Raw genomic sequence first — 19907 nt, forward strand, 5'->3', positions numbered from 1 at the left:
GCCCCCTCCCGCCCTACCCGTCGTCTCTGTGGTTGTCGGATCGCTGCGGCGCCCTGGAGACGGGCGGGCGGGAGGAGAAAGTACAGCCCCGCGTCGCCGCCCCCGTCCCGAGCAGGGCGCAGCCTCCGCGCCGCGTCCCTCCCTCTGCCCGGCCCCGGCCTCGGCGCTCTGCCCCGCCGACCGGCGCGGTCGTACCGGCGTGGTCTCTGCCTGCTTGCCTGCCACGATCTCCCCCTCCTCGACGCCATGATCCTCCTCGACACCTCACACTTTTTCTGAAGTAAAAAACACAAGCCCTCCGGAGGGGAACTCGGTGCCCACAGGCCGCCGGTACATCTGGCTGTCGGCACAGCAGGGAGCTGGCGGCGGGGCCATCCCCACGCCACAGGCCACTGCCCGCCTCAGGCACCATGTTGTGGGGCAGGAATGAACGTACCTCTGCCTCACCCGCTTTGCTCATAGGAGAAGGTGAAATTTCACCTCCTTCATGCAGCAATAAAAAGCGGTTTTCTAAGGGAGACTTGTCCTGGGAATAGCTTTCCCCCACTGGCAGCAGTGTGGGCTGCTGACCATGGTGGCAAGACCTGCTTGTGACAATGTGTATTCCTTCATTCTTCTTTCTGCATGGCGTTGAGCAAAAATCCCAGGCCGTGCTGGAAAGTGCTGTCACACCATGTGTTTTTCAACAGATTTCTCCTTTCTAAACAAGAAGGTATTGCATTTGGCTTAGTTTTACAAGATGGCCCACAAAGCTTTTGCCAGATCTCGGTGGGAAGAAGAAGAAGACAGGTTAGGTCATCAGTGCTTCCCTCAGAAGGGAAGCTCCCAAGAGCTCCACATTCTGGAACTCTGCCCTCCAGTGCTGCTACGAACCATGCACGACTCACTCATGAGTAACCCCCTTTTTTTTTTTTCTTTTTAGTTGCTTACCTATTTGCCAAGTCAATGAGACTACAAATCCTGGCTGAGCAGTCCTCTTAAAGCGGAGAAATCTCCAAGCCCGTGGATGTTTACTGAAACAAACCACAGAGATGTGTGCTGTTACAGCACAGAGCACAGTCCTCGATCCTGTCACAGCAGACTGACAGCCCCCAGCAGACAGTTACAGCTCCCGGGGACTGTGAGCCCCACACCTTTTTGTCCTGTACTGAAAGAAAATGAACACGTGCCATTTGCTTCTATTTTAAGCACCTGCCTTCTCAATCCACTTTATGGAGAGGCCCAACCACAGCAATTATCTCAATGTCACCTGGCACGCTCGCCTAAACATGGCCTGCACTGCAAAGCAGGAGTCTCCCCAAAAAGACACAGTTTATGCACCGATTTTACAAAGGCTGATGTGGTTTGGCAAACAACACGAGTCCCCGCAGCACGTACCCGGCTCCCCATACTCAGTGCCTTTAAATGTTGGAGGCTGTAGAAAACCTGCAGTAAGTTTCCCTGAGAAGTCTCTTAGGCTGCTCCAAAATCTTGTCCAGGGGTCTGAAAGACATCCATGATGCGTTCAGAGGGACAGTGCATGTTCCATTCTTCTTCAAATATTTATAGATATGCCTTGTGTTTGAGTAAAGCTGACATTACTGTTGAAGTGGAAGGATTACAGCAGAGGGAGGAATTACCCTAAATCGGCAAGCATTTTTGTCCATTAACTAACACAAGGCTAAAAGGAGAATTAAGCATCTGGCAGTCAGGAGCTCGGCTCCACAGCAAGGGAGATTTCATAACAATATGCTTCATGATCAATTAGAAAAAAAAAAAAAAGGGAAAACAAAAAGGAACTAGAACAGTGTGCTGCATCATGCTAGGTGCTAAGGAGCCTGGAAAAAAACACTGAAGCTGGAAGGTTTGGGCCTTGGCCATGTGTAATGGCCTGTTGACTTTGAGGAAGGACATTTCTCCCTCCTCCTGGTCGCACACCCACAGCCGTGCCTGCATCTCACTGACTCAGCTGGTCACGGGGCTGCGTTGTGAAACCTCACGGGGAGGTAATGGGGAGGAAGGGTGGTGTCACCCAAATGTATTCCCCAATCCAGTTCACAGCCGAGCCCCATCAACTGGCTAGAGGGGGAGAATACCTAGAACTGATCTTGCCACCAACACAGCATATTGTCATCCTGCTGACTAACTTCAGTGCCTCTGCTGTGTTTGGGGCAGATGCACCCTGAAAACCTGGGCAGGGGTTAAGGCAGAAGCTCTCTTTCCAGCCCCGCTCCCCTGAACACAGGCAACTCGACCTTCCCTATATCTGCACATAATGCGGAGCAAAGCATTGGGCTGGAGAGATTTCTTACCTGGCACTGCCAATGAGCTGGTCCCAGCAGTAGTAAGAGTGGATGCAGTGCTGTCTTGGGGCTGGGGCTGCAGGGCTTCAGTGCTCCTCAGCCGTCAGCAACTGCACGAGGACTGCTCCAGTGCTAAACCCAAATCTCCTCCATCAGTCGTCAGGTGTAATAAAGTCTCATTAGCACAAAACAATCCCACTGAGCAGCGCTCCCCTCCACTACGCCCTCCCTTCAGGCTTCATCCCCTTGCCCCACATGCTCTTGCTGGGGCCAAGACATGTCCTCTGTTCAGGGGTGAGGTGAACCCTGTGGCTAACATAAGCTAACCAACACCTTAGCAAAGTGAGGGGGAGGGGAAGCCCACATCCAGCCAATGCCAAAGGCAGTCTGCTTTATTTAAACTAGCTCCCTTCCTTCCTCTCTTGCTGTTTGCACCAGCTACTACAGCATCATGCTAGGCCGCACCAACACCTGGTCTTGTTTAAAAGCATCTTGGTCACTTTCAGATTTATATTTATTTGATTTTATCTATATCACTTTCCCACTTTGAAGCAGGCCCCGTTGCTGACAGCCAGACAACACAGGAGAAAACAACGCTGTCGAGAGAAGCCACAAATCCACCTGATCCCCCACCATCCAGTGTCATGACCTGATACAACCTTATCCATTAATTCACGGGAACCAGTTCCTAACAGCACCTGGACACGCTGTTCCCAGGCTCGCTGTCATCGGTGTTGCTTTGAACACACCGTAGGCAGCCAGGCAAGGCCTGCTGGGGAGGAGGATTTTATATACAGCTGTTGAGATCAGTAGTGATGACTAATCTTATAAAATACACTTTTAAAGCACTGACGATGGAGTAGACACTAATTACGCCTGCCATTGTGACTGTTGGGGAGTACAGTCCCATGGCCACCTTCAGCACGCATGGCTGCACAAAGCAGGATGCTAAGGACCGCATCTAAACACAGTCCCAGTAAGTTGTCTTCTGGGTGGCTGATTGTGGTTGGGTAAAACTTAAGGAAGCTCTGAAAAATTGGATGTTAAAATTGTTCTGCAGGATTTTCATGGTTTAGGTCTGTAAGCTGAGTTTTCTTCTTATAATTATAATAGTAAATTACTGCTTTTTTTTGCTTTTTTTTTTCTTCCTCCTGAGAAAGAGCAAATGCTTTTGATCACAGCCATTGTCAGTGGAACGTACACACAAATTTAGTCAGAATCAGGAATAATTTTTTGCCTGCGTATCAAAAAGATCACCTTCCCTCACAGTCACCATCACCATGTAAATCATTCGATGCAGTGAACAGCCCTTGCCAGCAAACTGCAGAGCATCAGACTGTTCTCATGGGATGGTTACGGTGAAGCAGCACATCCAGGGCATTGGAGTTGTGTCAGTTGGTGACACTAGTCCTTAGTGTCTGAGCTTTTCCACAGCAAGTGTGATATTCACAAAGGCCAGGAAAGAACATTTTAAAAGGATTCAACTCTCACTTTTCATTGAGTTTTAAATCAGTTCTATTTTTCCCAGGCTATTTATTTTTGCTGTCATAGCAATTGGGTGCACTGTAATAAAAAGTTATTTGGGGGGGCTACAGCTTTTACAGCTGAGCTATGTACACTGGCCTTTTCTGTAGCATTTGTGTTAATTAATAATTGGTACATTGCCAGAAGCAAAAGAGAAGTAGGAACAAGTCCTACCTAGGTTATAAAATCGTCAAGGTTATCTTGCTCTTCTTGTTTCACTGCAGCAAAGTAAGAGGGAGGGACATCAGATGCAGCCAGGCAGCCAGCAAGCGCTACCACTGCATTGTGGAGCCAGGACCTGCAGGCTGCCCTCTCACAGTACCTGCCTGCAGCCACTCCTGTGAACATAGTCAGCACCTCCTCTCTGGCAGAAGCTCCCCAAAAAGGAGCAGAATGCCTTTCATCAGAAACATTGACTGCTCCCACATGAAGCACCTGTAAGTCCAGCACAGCGGGTAGTTATTTATGTCATCACAGAATCACAGAATTGTAGGCGTAGGAAGGGACTTCGGGAGATCATCAAGTCCAACCCTCTCCTAAAGCAGGTTCCCTGCAGTAGGTTATGCAGGAAAGCATCCAGGTGGGTCTTGAATATCTCCATAGAAGGAGACTCCACAACCGCTCTGGGCAGCCTGTTCCAGTGCTCCTTCACCCTCACAGGAATGAAGTTCTTCTGCATGTTTGCATGGAACTTCCTATGTTGTAGCTTTTGCCCATTCCCCTTGTCCTGTCGCTGCACACTGCTGACAAGAGCCTGGCCTGATCCATTTGACTCCTGCCCAGTACATATTTATAAACAGTGATAAGGTCCCCCCTCAGTCTTCTCCAGGCTGAACAGACGCAGGTCTACCAGCCTTTCATAGAATCATAGAATCATAGAATTAGCTAGGTTGGAAAAGACCTACAAGATCATCCAGTCCAACTTTCATTGTTCAGGAGATGCTTCAGGCCCCTCATCATCTCTGTGTCCCTCCGCTGGACTCTCTGTAAAAGAACCCTGTGTTTTTTGAACTGAGGAGCCCAGAAGTGGACACAGTACTCCAGACGTGGCCTCACCAGGGCAGAATAGTGGAGGAGGATCTCCTCCCTCAACCTGCTGGCCACGCTTATTCTAAGGCACCCCAGGACACCATTGGCCTTCTCAGCCTCGAAGGCACACTACTGGCTCATAGCCAAAAAATAAACCACAAAAATGACAACTGGTACTGGAACATCTCAGTTCTTCCAGGAACAAGCCTGTTTTTCCCACTTAGAAGGTTGTAGCCTGGAATTCAGCCAAGCAAAGCACCTCTCCCATGGCAGGCAAGGTTTACCAGCAAGGTTTGTCAGCAGCATGAACACAAGTAAAGCCTTTGACTGTGTCTCCCACAGTTCTCTCCTGGTGAAGCTGGCAGCCCATGGCTTGGACAGGCATACCATTCACTGGATAAAAAACTGACTGGATGGCCAGGCCCAGAGAGTGGTGGTGAATGGAGTTAAATCCAGCTGGTGGCCAGTCACTAGTGGTGTTCCCCAGTATTGGGGCCAACCCTTTTTAATATCTTCGTTGATGATCTGGAATTATGGGATTGAGTGCACCCTCACTAAGTTTGCAGGTGACACCAAGCTGGGAGGAAGTGTTGATCTGCCAAGGGGTAGGAAGGCCCTACAAAGGGATCTGGACAGGTTGGATCAATGAGCTGAGGCCATTGGGATGAAGTTCAACAAGACCAAGTGCTGGATCACTTTGGTCACAATGACCACAGGCATCACTACAGGCTCTGGGCAAAGTGGCAGAAAAGCTGCACAGAGAAGAAGGACCTGGGGGTGTTAACTGACACCTGGCTGAGCATGAGCCAGCAGTGTGCCCAGGTGGCCAAGAAGGCCGGTGGCATCCTGGCTTATATCAGAAGTAGTGCAGGCAGCAGGAGTAGGAGGTGACTGTACTCAGCTCTGGTGAGGCTGCACCTCGAGTGCTGTGCTCAGTGTTGGGCCCCTCACTACAAGAAAGACATTGAGGCCCTAGAACTTGTCCAGAGAAGAGCAACAAAATTGTGGAGGGTCTGGAGCACAAGTGTGATGGGGAGCGGCTGAGGGAGCTGGGATTGTTCAGTCTGAAGAAGAGGAGGCTCAGAGGAGACCTTATTGCTCTCTTACAACTCTCTGAAAGGAGGCTGTGGCAAGGGAAGGTCAGCTTCTTCTCCAAGGTAACAGCAATAGGACAAGAGGGAATGGCCTCAAGTTGCACCAAAGGAGTTTCAGGTTGGGTGTTAGGAAACATTTCTTCTCAGAAAGAGCGGTGAGGTATTGGCACAGGCTGCCCAGGGAGGTGGTGGAGTCACTGTGAGGTGCTCAAGAACACTTGGAGATGTGGCACTGAGGGATAGGGGTTGGTGGGCATGGTGGTGGTGGGCTGATGGTTGGACATGATGATCTTAGAGGTCTTTTCCAGACTTAATGATTCTATTAACTCAAGATCCTGAGCATTTACACTCAACCATTCAAGTTAAAGAGATTCTCACATCCATCCATATCTCATGGAGCACGACATTTTTAGCACTGCAGCTTGCTGTAGCAGGCAAAGCAGAGCAGGATAGCACTGATTCACATTTCCATAGAATAATTACTCCGAGCTGCTTGGATTCAAGTAAATGCTCTAGAAGGACATAGCTGCCTTTTACAGGAACTAACAGTGTTATCCTCCCAGTGAGGCTCCTCCAACAGCAGTGTACTCAATGGGACAAGAAGAATCTACTTGAAATTCAACTTCTGTATCAGTAGAAACTGGACAATAGTTATTTTGCAAACAACGAAGATATGTACAAAACATTTTTTTTTCTGTCCTGGAATTGTGAACGTCTTATACCTCTCCTTGCCTTACATCAGAGGCATCCTACAGCATTTTGCAGCAAGCTGAAGAGCTGCAAACCTGAAATCTGCCAAGCAGCATAGTCTCTTCAATGGTGAGAAAACTTAGGAAAAAATGTACTGGAGCAGCTTCAGCTGAACCTCTTCCATTTTGTTTTTATTTTTTGCAGATATAGTTTTAAGCACCAGTAAACCCCCAGCTGCAGGAAAACTGCCAGTCCGCACAAAGAACTTAGATTTTTAAACCATCTTGATTTCATGCCTCTCCTTGATGAGGCTCTGCTGTATGACTTCCCTCAGACTCTCTCAGAGCCAGCTTGGGTAACCTAACTCCAGTTAAAACCAGTCATTTTGCAGGACGGGTGCAGACATCCAAGCTGGCTGTTCTCTGGGCAGCATGAAGGCCTGCTAGTAATCAGAGGAGACTGCTTACTAGATGGACTAACACCACGCGCAGGAGGTTTTTCAAGACACTCCCAAAGGTTTGGCAAAGAACTTGCAGCCATGACAGGAATGACGTTTCACTAGCCCACAGCTGTGCTGGGCACTGTGGGTGTTTCACCACCGGGCTGGGGCTGGCATGTCCCCAGTAAGATGGAGAGAAACTGGGCTGTTCTGAAGCTCCCTCGGAGGCACTCATGATCCCAAGGGAATTGCAGGGCATCCTCACGGTGCCAACTCTCCGGGAACCCTGGCAAAGCAGCAGTTGCAAGTTGTGATTTCAGTCCCGTGGCTCTGGCTGGGAAACTCCTGCCGCACCCATCGCCAGACCCCGTGGATGCCCTGTAACTGGTTTCCGTGGTTTTGTGCTCATAAAACCTCTGCTGAAGGTCACAGGCCATTTGCCTTGCTGCGCTGCTGAGTTGCATATGCAGTCAGTGCTTGTAGCTCAGGCTCACAGCAGCAAGCAGAGGCCGGTGGTACTGCCTGGGTACAGGATGTGGTCCGCAGCGCCCTTCATGGGGCTCCCAGAGCTCAGGGTGAGACAAGGCAAGGGTGCACAGCGAGCAGAGGTGTCCAGCTGTGTCAGCCCCAAACCCCTTCCCTTTAGTGAGGACGGTTCAGAGAGATCACAAAAAACGTGGCTTTTCTTTTGTGGCAGTACGCACGCATACCAGAATTATCAGCAAGCTCTTATCTTGCTATTGTAGAACTCACAGATAAACGTTAGCAATAACAAAAACAAAAGAAAAAACAGGGCAAGGGGAAATGAAATAGTCCACATATCTCATTTTAATATCCAGCTTCATGGCTACACGTTAATGAAGAATGAAGATACAGGGAAGATAAAGGGAAGATACGCCTAGGGACTGAGATCAGCAACGTCATCAGAGTAAATAAAGGGTTTTCTTCTTACAGCTCTGTGGAGAAATCCCTCTGACGTGGATGTGTATAAATAAATAAAACTTTAGAAACCAGCACACAGCACAGATGAGATCTGGCCACATAAACTAGTAAACCACTGTCTCATGTATGAAATCACTGCAGGTTTTGTGCTTGATCCCGTATGTCTTTAACCTTTCCCATGTAAACAGTCTTCTGAAGTTAATGGAGCTGTAGTAATTTGCAGTGGCTGGGGATTAAGCCAGAGGGTTTAAGCATTCCTGCCGGCTCACATTGCAGCACGCTGTAGTAACCAGGCTGTAGCACAGCTCGGAGATGTTCCTGCTCTGGCACAAACTGCTGTGGCCACTGCACCACGTTGCTGGCGGTGCAGCCCTGGCACGAGCATCGCTGTGTCCATGGGCAGAGACATCCAGCTCCAGCCCTGCAGAGGAGCGTGCAGACATGTTGTCGGCCACGCCAACATGAAGCTCGTTTCTTGCTTTCCCTCATTCTCACTGGGGACGTGCCAACGCTTTCCAGAGACCGTTTCATTACTGTTATGCTGCTTACAAGCATCTTAATTTAAATCACATTATAGATGCATTGAGGCAAAATGATCTATCCACAGCCTAAATAATGAACCGGAGTGAAAACATCCTTGGGCTGTGAGAAGCTAGAACAAGCACTAGTTGAAATATATAAACTTACATAACATTATTTATAAAAAGGAGCCCAGTTGTCAAAGGCTGGAGCATGGGAATGTTTGTTCTCTCTGCAAAGAAAAATTAATTACGTAGCTTTATATACTCCAGTTGCTTTGGTTGCTCATCTCCTGATGTGCCTAAGGACTACTTGAAAGGTATTTATGGTTCCCAGCCACTGCTTCTGTATGGTGTTTTTTAACTTAGCACTTCGCATGCCGTTGCCTTGCAGGATCTTGCAGTGAGGGGGGGTAATAGCTTTATGCACCGTGCTCCTTAGCTTTAAAAGAAATGCAGATTTGCCCTGAGGTTCTGCAGTAGCAAGTGCATTTTAGAAGATGCTGGGAGAAGCCAGGACTCACCAAGTCACCAGATACTTGGTGCAGGGTGGTGGGGTGGCTGCTGTGTCTGGGGGTGCAGGCAGAGCTCTGAGGCAGCTGTAGTCAAAGACATTCCTCTCTCTGCACAACCCTGCTGTCTCCTTTCATCATGGCTTTGATTAATTTCTTCTTTTGCTGCCAGAGAGATGCCATGAAGACTCTGAAGACCCTTATGCATGACTGGAAGCTCCATGGAATGGCCAGCAACCTGGCATGGTGCCAAACATCCTCCAGCAAGCACCTCAACCCAGCTTAGTCAGGTAAATATGGAAACATCCATCACCTTGCACATGGGCCAGAGGTTTAGCAGGTGAGCGTTTGTGGTATGAGTGTTCAATGGCTTTGCTGGGAACCCCACCAGAAGCACCAGAGGGGCAGCTTGGCAATGCCATGCTTGGAGGGAAGGTCGCTTCCTAGGTGCCACACCACCGTTGCCTAATGGCCATGGCTGGCACTTTCAGGCCAGGAAGAGACGTCCCTTGGGCCCTGCCCCTGCATTTCTGGTCTGTCTTCTCATGGCTGCCGTTGCTTTTCATCATGGAGAAACTCACTTATTGTGTGCTCTGTTGCAAAACAGGAAGTGTGCCACTTATTACAAAAATGCACTGTATAATTTCCTGGTAGTGCTGTATTTGGCCAGGACTGCCAGCTGGCTGGAAAGCATAGAAAATATGGCAGAGAAATGACATATCATCAAACTCAAATGAGGACTGTTTCCTCTGGGGCTCTGCTCAGAGCTGTGGCTTTGGGGTTTGTGCTGTGATTGCTAATTTTCTCCCCAACCGCATTTGCAAAACTGCTCCTCAAGGGTCCAAGATGCTCGCCAGCATCCAAAAATGCCATTTATTCAATTATCTGGGTTTATGTATTCTCCAGAACTATCTCATGATGAAAACTAGCAGCTGAGTGCTGGAGTTTCAGCATGGCTGGCTACTAAGTGAATTAAAATGCAAACTCCAAGTTACCTGCGCTCCAAGGAGGTAAGAGACACGGAAATATCTCTGGATAAACACCTTGTAGCTCCCTGTTGGGCAGTGTGTCCTCTGGCTACGGAGCAGCTCAGCACTGTGGAGGTCTCCCCATGGAGGCAGCCCCAGGCACGCTCTGCTTGCTTTGGTAAAACTAATAGCTACCTGCAAAATGCCCCGGGGCAGACGCTCCAGGCAGGCTCTCCTGACATCCTTTTGAACCTGTTTTCCTGCAATTTCTTGCATTTCAAGATCTGCTTTGCTGCCACTGAAAGCAAGGAGGAAGGACAAGGCGTTTGGGCTTTTGATCGTAGGGAAAACTTCCTCCAGGACTTTGTCTCTGCTGAGGACAAGGGCACAAGATGGCCTTCCCCCTGTTTGCAGATCACCTTCCAGCACCCACAAGTCTCCAGACTTACCTCTTAACAGGAGGTCTTCCTTTGCGGCTTGGTTCCTCAATTCTCATTTTTCAATTTGTTTTCTTTCCTGAGAATGCCTACACAGGGAGGAAGTTGCAGCCAGGACAGCTGAGGTGCAGGGGCTCCCTCAGCCCCACAATTTCTTGAGGGGCAACGCTTGTAGCTAGCAGCCTGCCCTCCGTGTTTGCTGAACAGCACTCTGAGCCCTGGGATTTTAACAGACCTGGTTCCACAGCAGTGAGTTATCATCTGTTTTTCCAGATACAAACCACATGAAAAGTACCACAAACAGTCATCAGTGGCTGCTGCAAAGGACTCCGCGCTTCCCTGGCTGGGCGGTCTTCAAAAGGCACAGTCTGTACCCAGCACTGGCTGAGCGCCTTCCTGTAAATATTTGGAATAAATGAATATTTGGAATAAATGAACTATTCAAAGTCCCCAGAAGGGGAAGAAAACATTTCCACCACCAATGTGGAGCATGCTGAGTCATCAGGTGAAGCTTCTCAGAGACTTACACATCCGCAGATGTTCAGTCAATATATAAATGAGGAAGCTTACTCAGAAAGATGGTAAGTGATTTATTTTATCGATAGGTATATAAAGGACTGGTGTACAGAAATGAAAATCTCTCAAAATGCCCAGAAAAATATTCGATGAATTAAGCAACTCTGGGAATACATGGACCAAGAAAAAAGCAAATTGCACGGAGAGGAATCTTTTTGCAACCAGGTAGCAAATGCAAGCCGTGCACATTGTGCAATGCGTGATTTAAGGTGACGGCACTGGCAGATAATTTGGGGAGTGCCAGATCATAAACAAGTGGCAATTTGGAGGAATTCCCAGAAAACAAGAAGTGATTGACTGAATAAGCCACAGGGCATTTCAGCAATGCAAGGTGACATCAAAGGAAGAACAAAATGAAGGTTGCAGCAACACATGGCTGCCATTCACGAGTTATCAGCCGCAGCAAGCAGCAGCAGATGTTGGGATGAGGTGCACATCTGAGGTCATCATAGATGGTGCCAGAGCTTCAGCCACAGCCCCATCCCACTCTTGTTTGCGATGGGGTGAATCCACCATGATTTTTGATAGCCATCACCTGAGTCAGTAGGAAAGCACCAGCAGAAACAGGACTGAGTGACTGTTCTGGGCAGCGGCAATGCTGATTTCATCCACGGTGAGGTGGAAGGTTTCCTGGATAAATTCACCCAGGGCTTTGTACGGCTGGAAACCTGCATTCCCAACCACTGAGCATGTTGTGGAGGGCAAGAATTGTAGTCACAGGGCAGGAAACAGGACTGGTGGCCAACTTTCACTGCCACCACTGTGAAGATATCATAGAAATATAGAATTGTTTGAATTGGAAGGGACCTTTAAAGGCCATCTAGTCCAACCCCCCTGCAATGAACAGGGACACCTACAGCTCAGTGAGGTGCTTGGAGCCCCATCCAGCCTGAGCCTGGGTGTCTTCAGGAACAGGGCTTCCACCACCCCTCTGGGCAGACTGTTCCCGTGCCTCACCATCCTTATCATAAAAACTACTACTTTATATCCAGTCTAAATCTCCCCTCTTTTAGTTTGAAACCATTTCCATTAGTCCTATCACAACAGATCCTGCTAAAGAGTCCATCCCCTTCCTTCTTACAGCCCCCCTTTAGATACTGAGAGGCCGCTTTCAGGTCTCCCCGGAGCCTTCTCTTCTCCATGCTGCACAGCCCCAGCTCTCAGCCTGTTCTCGTAGGGAGCTGTTCCATCCCTGGGATCATTTTTGTGTCCCTCTGGATGCACTCCAACAGGTCCATGTCTCTCCTGTCCTGAGGACTCCCCATCTGGATGCAGTGCTCCAGGTGAGGTCTCACAGCACAGAGCAGAGGGGCAGGATCACCTCCCTTGCGCTGCTGGCCATGCTGCTTTGGATGCAGCCCAGGATACAGTTGGCTTTCTAGGCTGCGAGGGCACATTGCTGGCTTGTGTCCAGCTTGCCATCCAGCAGTACCACCAGGTTCTTTTCGGCAGGGCTGTGCTCCATCCTTACATCCTCCAGCTTGTACTGATAGCAGTGGTTGCCATGACCCAGGTGCAAGACAACCTTGCACTTGGCTTTGTATTTAGTACATTCAGTATATTTAGTAGGATCATTGATAGCAGGTAATGCCCATGCACCCCAACAAAGAGCTAAGGGTATTTTGGTCCTTCACTCAAGGAAGCAAAGCAGAGCTGCATCCAAGGCCTCTTCTCCTCCACCACGCTCAGCTGAAAGCAGGCACAGTCCTGCTCAAGGGGGAAATCTGTTCTCCTTGCTCAGTGTGAGAAAGCACAGCATCCTCTGCCTGCCCATGTCAAACCTTGTGAAGCAGAAATGATTTTGCTGTCCAGTGACTCCTGTGTCCTTACCAAGGGCCGAGCAGCGTGGTCCCAAAAATATAAAGTATTTTTTTTCTAGTTTTTGCTTGGTAGTTTATTACAAAGATCCACCAAGAAGAAAATTAGAAGGATTTGATTTTAAATTCTCACCACTACTAGGAAAGTATCCAATCATTTCTTCAATGACCCAATGGTTTTTTTTTGGTTCAGCCTCCTTGCTTTGCATTGCCTCGTTAGCCATTTCACATATTTATTATTCTTTGTATGAAATAATACTTCCTGACATCTGTTCCCAGTTTGTTTCTCTTTAATTTCCATTTATAGCATATTTTCCTATCCTCTGACCATGTTAAAATAAAACAATAAGTATGTTTGACACGGTGCAAGTACTTAAGATCATGATCCTTCCCTGACCTTGAATTTTTTTTTTTTTTGCATGTGCTAAAATGCGGAAAAAACGTTTAAATGAACACTGAGAGGAGGCAAGTGGAAAGCCAAAAGTATCAGCAACCACACAGCATTTCACACCCCTGATTACCCAGGGACTGGTGTGAGGACCAGGCTCAGCAGTCCCCGTCCTGTTCCACTCTGACAAGTATCAGCTGCAGCCAAATGGGGAAAGGGAAGAGCTGGGGCTGTGCGCTCCTTCTAGACGGAGAGGAGAACTGGGTGGCTGTAAGGGTCGGGCAGAAGCATGGGAAAGTAAATGTTAATTCCCAACGCAGTGACACAGCTTGGCTTGGGTGATGCTTTACTTCCTGACGAGGCAGATGGGAAAAGGTGCCCTTTCCTTGCTCTGAAAAGAGAGAGTGTGCTTCCAAGTACAACCTGGCAACTCTACAAGCAAAAAAATCATAGGGAGAAGCAGGGAGGAGCACTTTAGTTATGGCATCTCTATCCTAGTACAAGTGGCCAATTAATTTTTGCTCAGGGGAAGGTTGCTTGTGAAGCTAAAAAAGAATCAGTGTAGCCTCCAACCAAATGTGTAAGCATGCCTTCCTGGTAGTAACAAAAGCAGCACACCAGGGTCGTGCTCCATCACTATTCTATGGACTAGCAGGCAATTCTCCAGTAGGAACCATCACGCTCCATGCAGCTCCTCCACACCATCCTGCACTGGGAAGCCAGTAATTATGGTTATTGATCCTGTTGTGGCAAAGTGGACAACCCCTGAACTGAAACATGTGAAACAAAACATCTCAGCTCAGTCCTCCCTGGCTGGAAGGGCAGCAGCTGCGCTGCAGGTCTGCATTACGGCCAGGGTGAGAGGTGGGTTCCTGCAACAGCCAAAAAAGCCACGGTAACCCACTGTGTATGTCTCTTATCTGCCTTTGGAAGTTTTCTTCACGCAACTATTTTATCGATAGAACTTTAATCTGCAAGTTTACCGAGGGCATTTTCCTTCTGAAGATTCCTAGCCGAACACACCCACACTACAAACTCTGGGTTATAACCTGGGAGTTTTCAAGGTCAAGACAAACACCATGACAAAGAGCAGCCAAGTTAAACTGTGCACTGACAAAGTGCTGGCCTTTCAAACACACCATGCAGCGCCACGCCAGGGCTGTGCCACGTAAGGCTCAGGAGCCGGAAGGCTAATGGGGCAGCCAGCCTTCAGGGAAGCAGGCCAGAACTGGCTTTGGAGGCTCGCCAGCAGGTCACTGCATCAGGCCTTTGGGAAACCAGTGTCACCTTGTGCTGCTCAAGAGATGCTCCCATGGCCGTCCCCTGGCTCTCTGTGGTATGGGCAAGCGTTCATCAGTGAGGCCAGCAGGGTTGGACAACTCACGCGCTTGGGAACCATTCACTTAATCCTCAGCAGCACAGAGGCTTGTGATTAGGAAAAGGGTGTTTGTGACTCTTCTCCCTCAACTCTCTGCGCTTCATCTCCTGGGCTCCGAGCTCTAGGCAGGCAGAGTTTGCGTAGGTAGAGTTGCCCTACATAGCTCATGGTTTGGAAGGATAAACACAAATCCCCTAGTCTGTCTGTTCCTTCTGCTCATTTCTCCCCTGCCACAACTGGCCAATTTACCTTTGCTGTTCACGCAGCACAGCATTTACAGCATCTGGAAGAGCAAAAAACTGATGGATGGGAAAAAAAGAGAAAAGCTACTCTAAACTCGAAGGGATGATTATGCAAAGCTTTAGGCAAGCAACACCACTGCTGCCTTGGAGAACAGGCCTGGAGGAGGTGCTGGAGAAAGCTTCACAGCTTAACATCACCCATGCTTTGTTCTGAATGTGTCGTACAGTTATAACTGATACTTAACAATCATTACCTATTTTATATGCAGGAACAGGCATTATGAGTAAGTACCGAGGTCATTTGTTTTTCATGTTGCAATTTCTTTATTTTCTGAGTCAAGTGGTCTGAGTCAACGCAGTCATGCTTTCCTCTATTTCTGAGAGTTTCTTCAGCATGTGGCTCACCTTGGTCTCATCAAACTCCAGGCAGAGAAACTCAGATTCCTACAAAACAAAATTGCAAGAACAGGAGTTGAGAAAGATGATAACTTTTCAGGCATACGACAGAGGAGGAATAATGCATTCAGGTTTCCTGCTGATTTATATCCTCTATCTCCTCCTCTCCTGGTGAAGAGGAGGAGGTTTTCTACCTCCCAGAGGTTTGCAGGCAGTGTACCCAGCGAGAGCAGTACGCACTGGAGGCCAGCCTGCTGCTGCCAAAGAGGACACATGTCGGCTAAGCTCCACTTGAGCACCAATTTAAACTCACAAGTTACGGAGTAGCACCGATTTGTTATTCTCTGACAGGACATGTACTGGGGTGTGGTAAAAGAGCTACAAGGGATCTTGTCAAAGGCCCAGAAAATAAAGAATATATATATAGAAATTCTAATCACATGGTACTCATTAGTAAACACGAATGTGAAAAGGCCTCCTGAGATCTCCAGGCCTTTAGTCTTATCCACTGGTATGCCTACCATCACTAAGTACTTCCTATGGGGATTCTGCCAGAGGAAGTGTTGGAGGCCACAGGGAACGTGACTGCATACCAAGGGCTACTCCGGGTGAAGCACTGTCAGTGACAGAGGAACGCACTGGAAGTATTTGGAAATGAAAGTGCAGACAGCAAATATGAAGGGATGTTTCCTTACGAGAAATCGGAATCGTTTTAGCAACTGGAATAGCTGACTATGCACAGAGTTTCTGTATGTAACACAGATACAGCAAGAGAGCATCTCCAGATCTCATTTGGTTTCAAGCACACTAATTTTCTGTCATTATTTCAAAATATGTTTTTTCATCTGACAAAAATGCTGCAACATCCTTTACATTCATAGACAAAATAGTTTATGCGCAAGGATAAAGTCATCAGACAAATGCAAATTAAAACCATCCATTTTTACAACTGAATTTCTCACTAAATTTTATGAGCATTCTTTTACCACAGACATCAGGAACAGTTCTACCTTTTACCTTCTCTCATTCTCACAAGGATTCTGGGGTTGTTCTGGTCTCGTAAAAACCAAACCAGCAAGAAATAGGCAAGCCAAGAGGCTGACGGAGGAGCCAAGGGATAGTTTTGTGTACAATAATCACAAAAGGCCCTGCCAGAAGAATGCCAACAGGAAAGAAATGAGGTGACAGAAGTCACTGATGGAATACATGACTGTGTGTGCAAAGGCCATGCCAGGATTCCTGCCCTGCCATCAGTCACATGGGGAACTACCGCATTTCAAAGGAGAAACTGAAACAGTGAAGAGATAAAACTACACATTTACATCCACGTTCCGTGCTTTAAGAAAGCAAACCTGGCAAAATGAAGGATTGGGCACTATAAACATTTTTTGTCTTCAAATACAGCGGTATCTCCCCTGATGCTGCTACTCAGGCACTGGGAAGTCCCTTCCCATAGCTATACTGGATGCGTCCATCTTCATGAAATGCGCATTATTTTATCTGCTCACCACCAAGGAATCCGACAAACCAAGTGCAGAGATCAGATTATGTATTTAGTATGAGAGTACTTCTGATTAGTAAAGGTTTCATGGGATTAACAAGAACTTTGCCACCACTTCATTCAATGAATTCAGTATGTCATGTAACTGATGCATATCAGGTAGAATACACAAATGACTGTTAGGAAAGACCTGAGCCGCGGGAAGCAGTTATGCTCACATAGAGTACGCTGCTGGAAACCATCACTCTAAGTCGTTCTCTTTCTTAATTATTCACCTCTATGATATTACTCAGCACAGTCCACCAGCGTTTCATTAAATTTTGGGACAATAACATTTGGGATCAATAACAATGCAGACAGAACGTGGATGCAATGGCTTTCACACTTTCTTTCTTGTCTTCGACAATGGTTGTTGTCACATATGTTGGCACTACAGCCCACGTAGAAAATACACAGAATGCCACTGTAAAACATAATTACAGCCAGACAGCATGCATTAAAAAATGCTCGGTGAGGAATTTGACAGCTTACCTCTATGTAGCAGTGGGCTTTCTTGTAGATACCTGTCTGATCAAGAGTTATTAAAAATATAGGTCACATCTGCCAGAAGAATATGTGTTTGCAAGCTTAGGAGATTGCGTGAGAAAGCCAAACGAAACCCTGAAATATCTCCCTGTATGTTCCTTGATTGGGAAGTGCTGGAGAAGTTAAATCTCAAGCAATCAGTCCGTTAACAACCTGAGGCTCTTGGAAGCATCATACTGAAACCACATCACATTCCCACGCTGTAGTGAATCATTCTTACTGAGATGACCAGAACAGGGCAGACCTTTTAGGAAGGACTGGCGGCACCGCATGCAGCCCTGGGTCACAGTCCTCAGCAGGATGAATCCAACACCAGACTCATGCTGAAAACTCCAGCTTTCCGGTCACAACTGCATACCTCAGGTCATGTGAGCCTCTCTTTGTGAGCAGATTTCCCCAAGGCAAGGTTTGCCCATGCAACCCTTAAGATCTGCATCAGTTCCTTTTACAGCTTAATCACAAGGTGAGTGCAAGCAGACCCAAGCTCCCAGTTCTGGTGGAGGTGTTTCTGCATGAGCCTGAGGCATAAGTCAGCTTTCTTCCCCACTTCAGGTTGTGTCAGTTAAAAGGGAAGTAAACTGAGCAAAAGGACACTTGCATTATACTAAGACTGTGCATGCCACCTTATGCAAGTGTAAGCATACCCGTAAAGCACACTTTTGTCTACAAAGCAGCTAAAACTTTGCTGTACGCATGGGATGATAGCTGCGTAATTACCACATTCTCATGTGGACTAACCTGAAATGTGAAGGAGGGAGCAGTAAATCAGGCTGCTCAGAGATGGGTTTTAGTTTCATGTAACACTCCATTAGTTTACATAGTCCACAAAGTTCCAAAGATAGATAAAATAGAAAGAAAAAGAAGATGGAGCTCTGAAACACAAAACTTCGCATCGCTCCCCTAAGCTGTCCTCCAGCAGCAGGACAAATGTGGCATCTCTGCTGTTCCTCAGGAAGAAACAAGGAATCCCTTTTGATATTTCTAAGCGCTATAAAAATTTTCAGCCCGTTTGGATGCTTTGCAATTAAACAAAACCAAAATGGAACAAGTCATTCATTAAAAGCAAACCCAGAAGCCAACAAACAGGAACATCCCCAGACCGGTGGGCACTAAGCTGACTGCTTATCTGAAGCCACCAAACACGTGATGACAGCACCGTGAGCCCCTTCACTGGATGGGAACTTGCTGTGGTCGGTTTATGCATCTGAAGTATGAAGCAGCAGTGCCATGCAGCTCTGAAGCATGGTGCACTTGCCTCAAGCCATAAACCTGGCACTGACTGAGCCTTCGCGGAGATGAAGAGTTCTTTAGGCAGAAGGACTGTATGCATGTGTCAGTGGGACTGCCAGAACACTACTGTGTGATGGGAACAGCACGTGCATACCCGCTCTCAGGCTGGAAGGCCAAGCTCGATGCACACAGAGAACCCCACTGCTCTGCCACCACTGAACTGAGCCTCTTGGTAAGGTGTGGGGTGGGCATCCACTCCCTGCAGCCCTCTTGGTTCTCTCTCCACACGCTTTCCCACCCCTCCTCCCATTTCCCTCCTGAGCCTGGGCCATAAAAAGGAGCTGCAAAACAAACATCCACGAAACACACCCTCCCCCAGCCATGAATCAGGTCTACCAGGTTGGTTTGTTTGTTTCAGTTAACAACAGAGAGTAGCAAAAATATTTATATAAGAGAACATCTTTGTAAACACCAGCATTCTTGCTATCCTCTAGAAAAATACTCAGAAGCGGAACTTTCTGTATCTCAGTAACTACACTTTAAAAAAACCTTATTTTGAGAAAACCAATTCTCACACTTTCAAAACTGCATCATTTGGACCCACTCGTTAAAAAGGTTCCCATCAACTTTGATTCTCCTAGTGCTTTACGTTCAAACAGTGGATTCAGCTTAGACGCCAAAATCCTGACCCTGGGCAACCTGATCTAGCTGTGGTGTCACTGTTCACTGCAGGGGAGTTGGACTACGCAGCCTTCAGAGGAGCCTTCTGACTCTAAGGACTATATGATTCTGTGTCCTTACTCTCGCTCATCACGTGGGCCAGGGGAACTGCTCTGGGAATCTCCCGATGCAGAAGGCTGGACTTCTGTACCAAAATGGCTGCTTACTGGAGCAGCAGGAATATGGCGGTGTCTGAGGCCTTTGGTACCATCGCTTTCTCCACTGAGCTGGGGCGGGAGGGGGGAAGTTGACAGAATTTCATTGCTCTGGAAAGCATTTTATTCTCTTGGCTCATATTTTGCATTAGATTACAGGGGCTGCTCTGAAAGTAATGCCTCCCGTTTTATCTTGTTGACCCACAACGTCAGAGGTGGGATGGCAGTACTGATTGAACCTTCCCACCAACATCCCATTACATTTTGTTGCGGTGTTGTTATGTCCCATGCTAGGGAGGGAATGTTATCTTTATTAACAACTTTTGATATTGTGCTAAAGTGCCTTATTTATGAAGACTTTTTTCTTAATTAAAAGAATTGTGGAAGCCACACCTTCAATACAACGAAAGGTCTTTAGATATTCAGTAAAAGTGATAAGAATATAGAAGTGTGGCCTTTTTGGGGAGGCTGAAGTCCAACTATT

The 19907-nt window shown here is 47.6% G+C and overlaps 2 protein-coding genes across 2 annotated transcripts in view; both read right to left on the bottom strand.

Annotated features, from left to right (window-relative positions):
* Positions 1-137, bottom strand: part of B3GNT2 (UDP-GlcNAc:betaGal beta-1,3-N-acetylglucosaminyltransferase 2) — an 18018-nt gene extending 17881 nt beyond the window's left edge. The window contains exon 1 of the mRNA XM_021390837.1: positions 18-137. The gene's annotated coding sequence lies outside the window, so the exon portion shown is untranslated. The remainder of the gene's footprint in view (positions 1-17) is intronic.
* COMMD1 (copper metabolism domain containing 1) overlaps positions 15137-19907 on the bottom strand; it is a 67186-nt gene continuing 62415 nt past the window's right edge. The window contains exon 3 of the mRNA XM_021392950.1: positions 15137-15280. Within this exon, the coding sequence (XP_021248625.1) occupies positions 15173-15280 (108 nt within the window). The 3' untranslated portion in view covers positions 15137-15172. The remainder of the gene's footprint in view (positions 15281-19907) is intronic.

This window comes from Numida meleagris, chromosome 3, assembly GCF_002078875.1.
Source record: "Numida meleagris isolate 19003 breed g44 Domestic line chromosome 3, NumMel1.0, whole genome shotgun sequence".
Lineage (NCBI taxonomy): Eukaryota > Metazoa > Chordata > Aves > Galliformes > Numididae > Numida > Numida meleagris.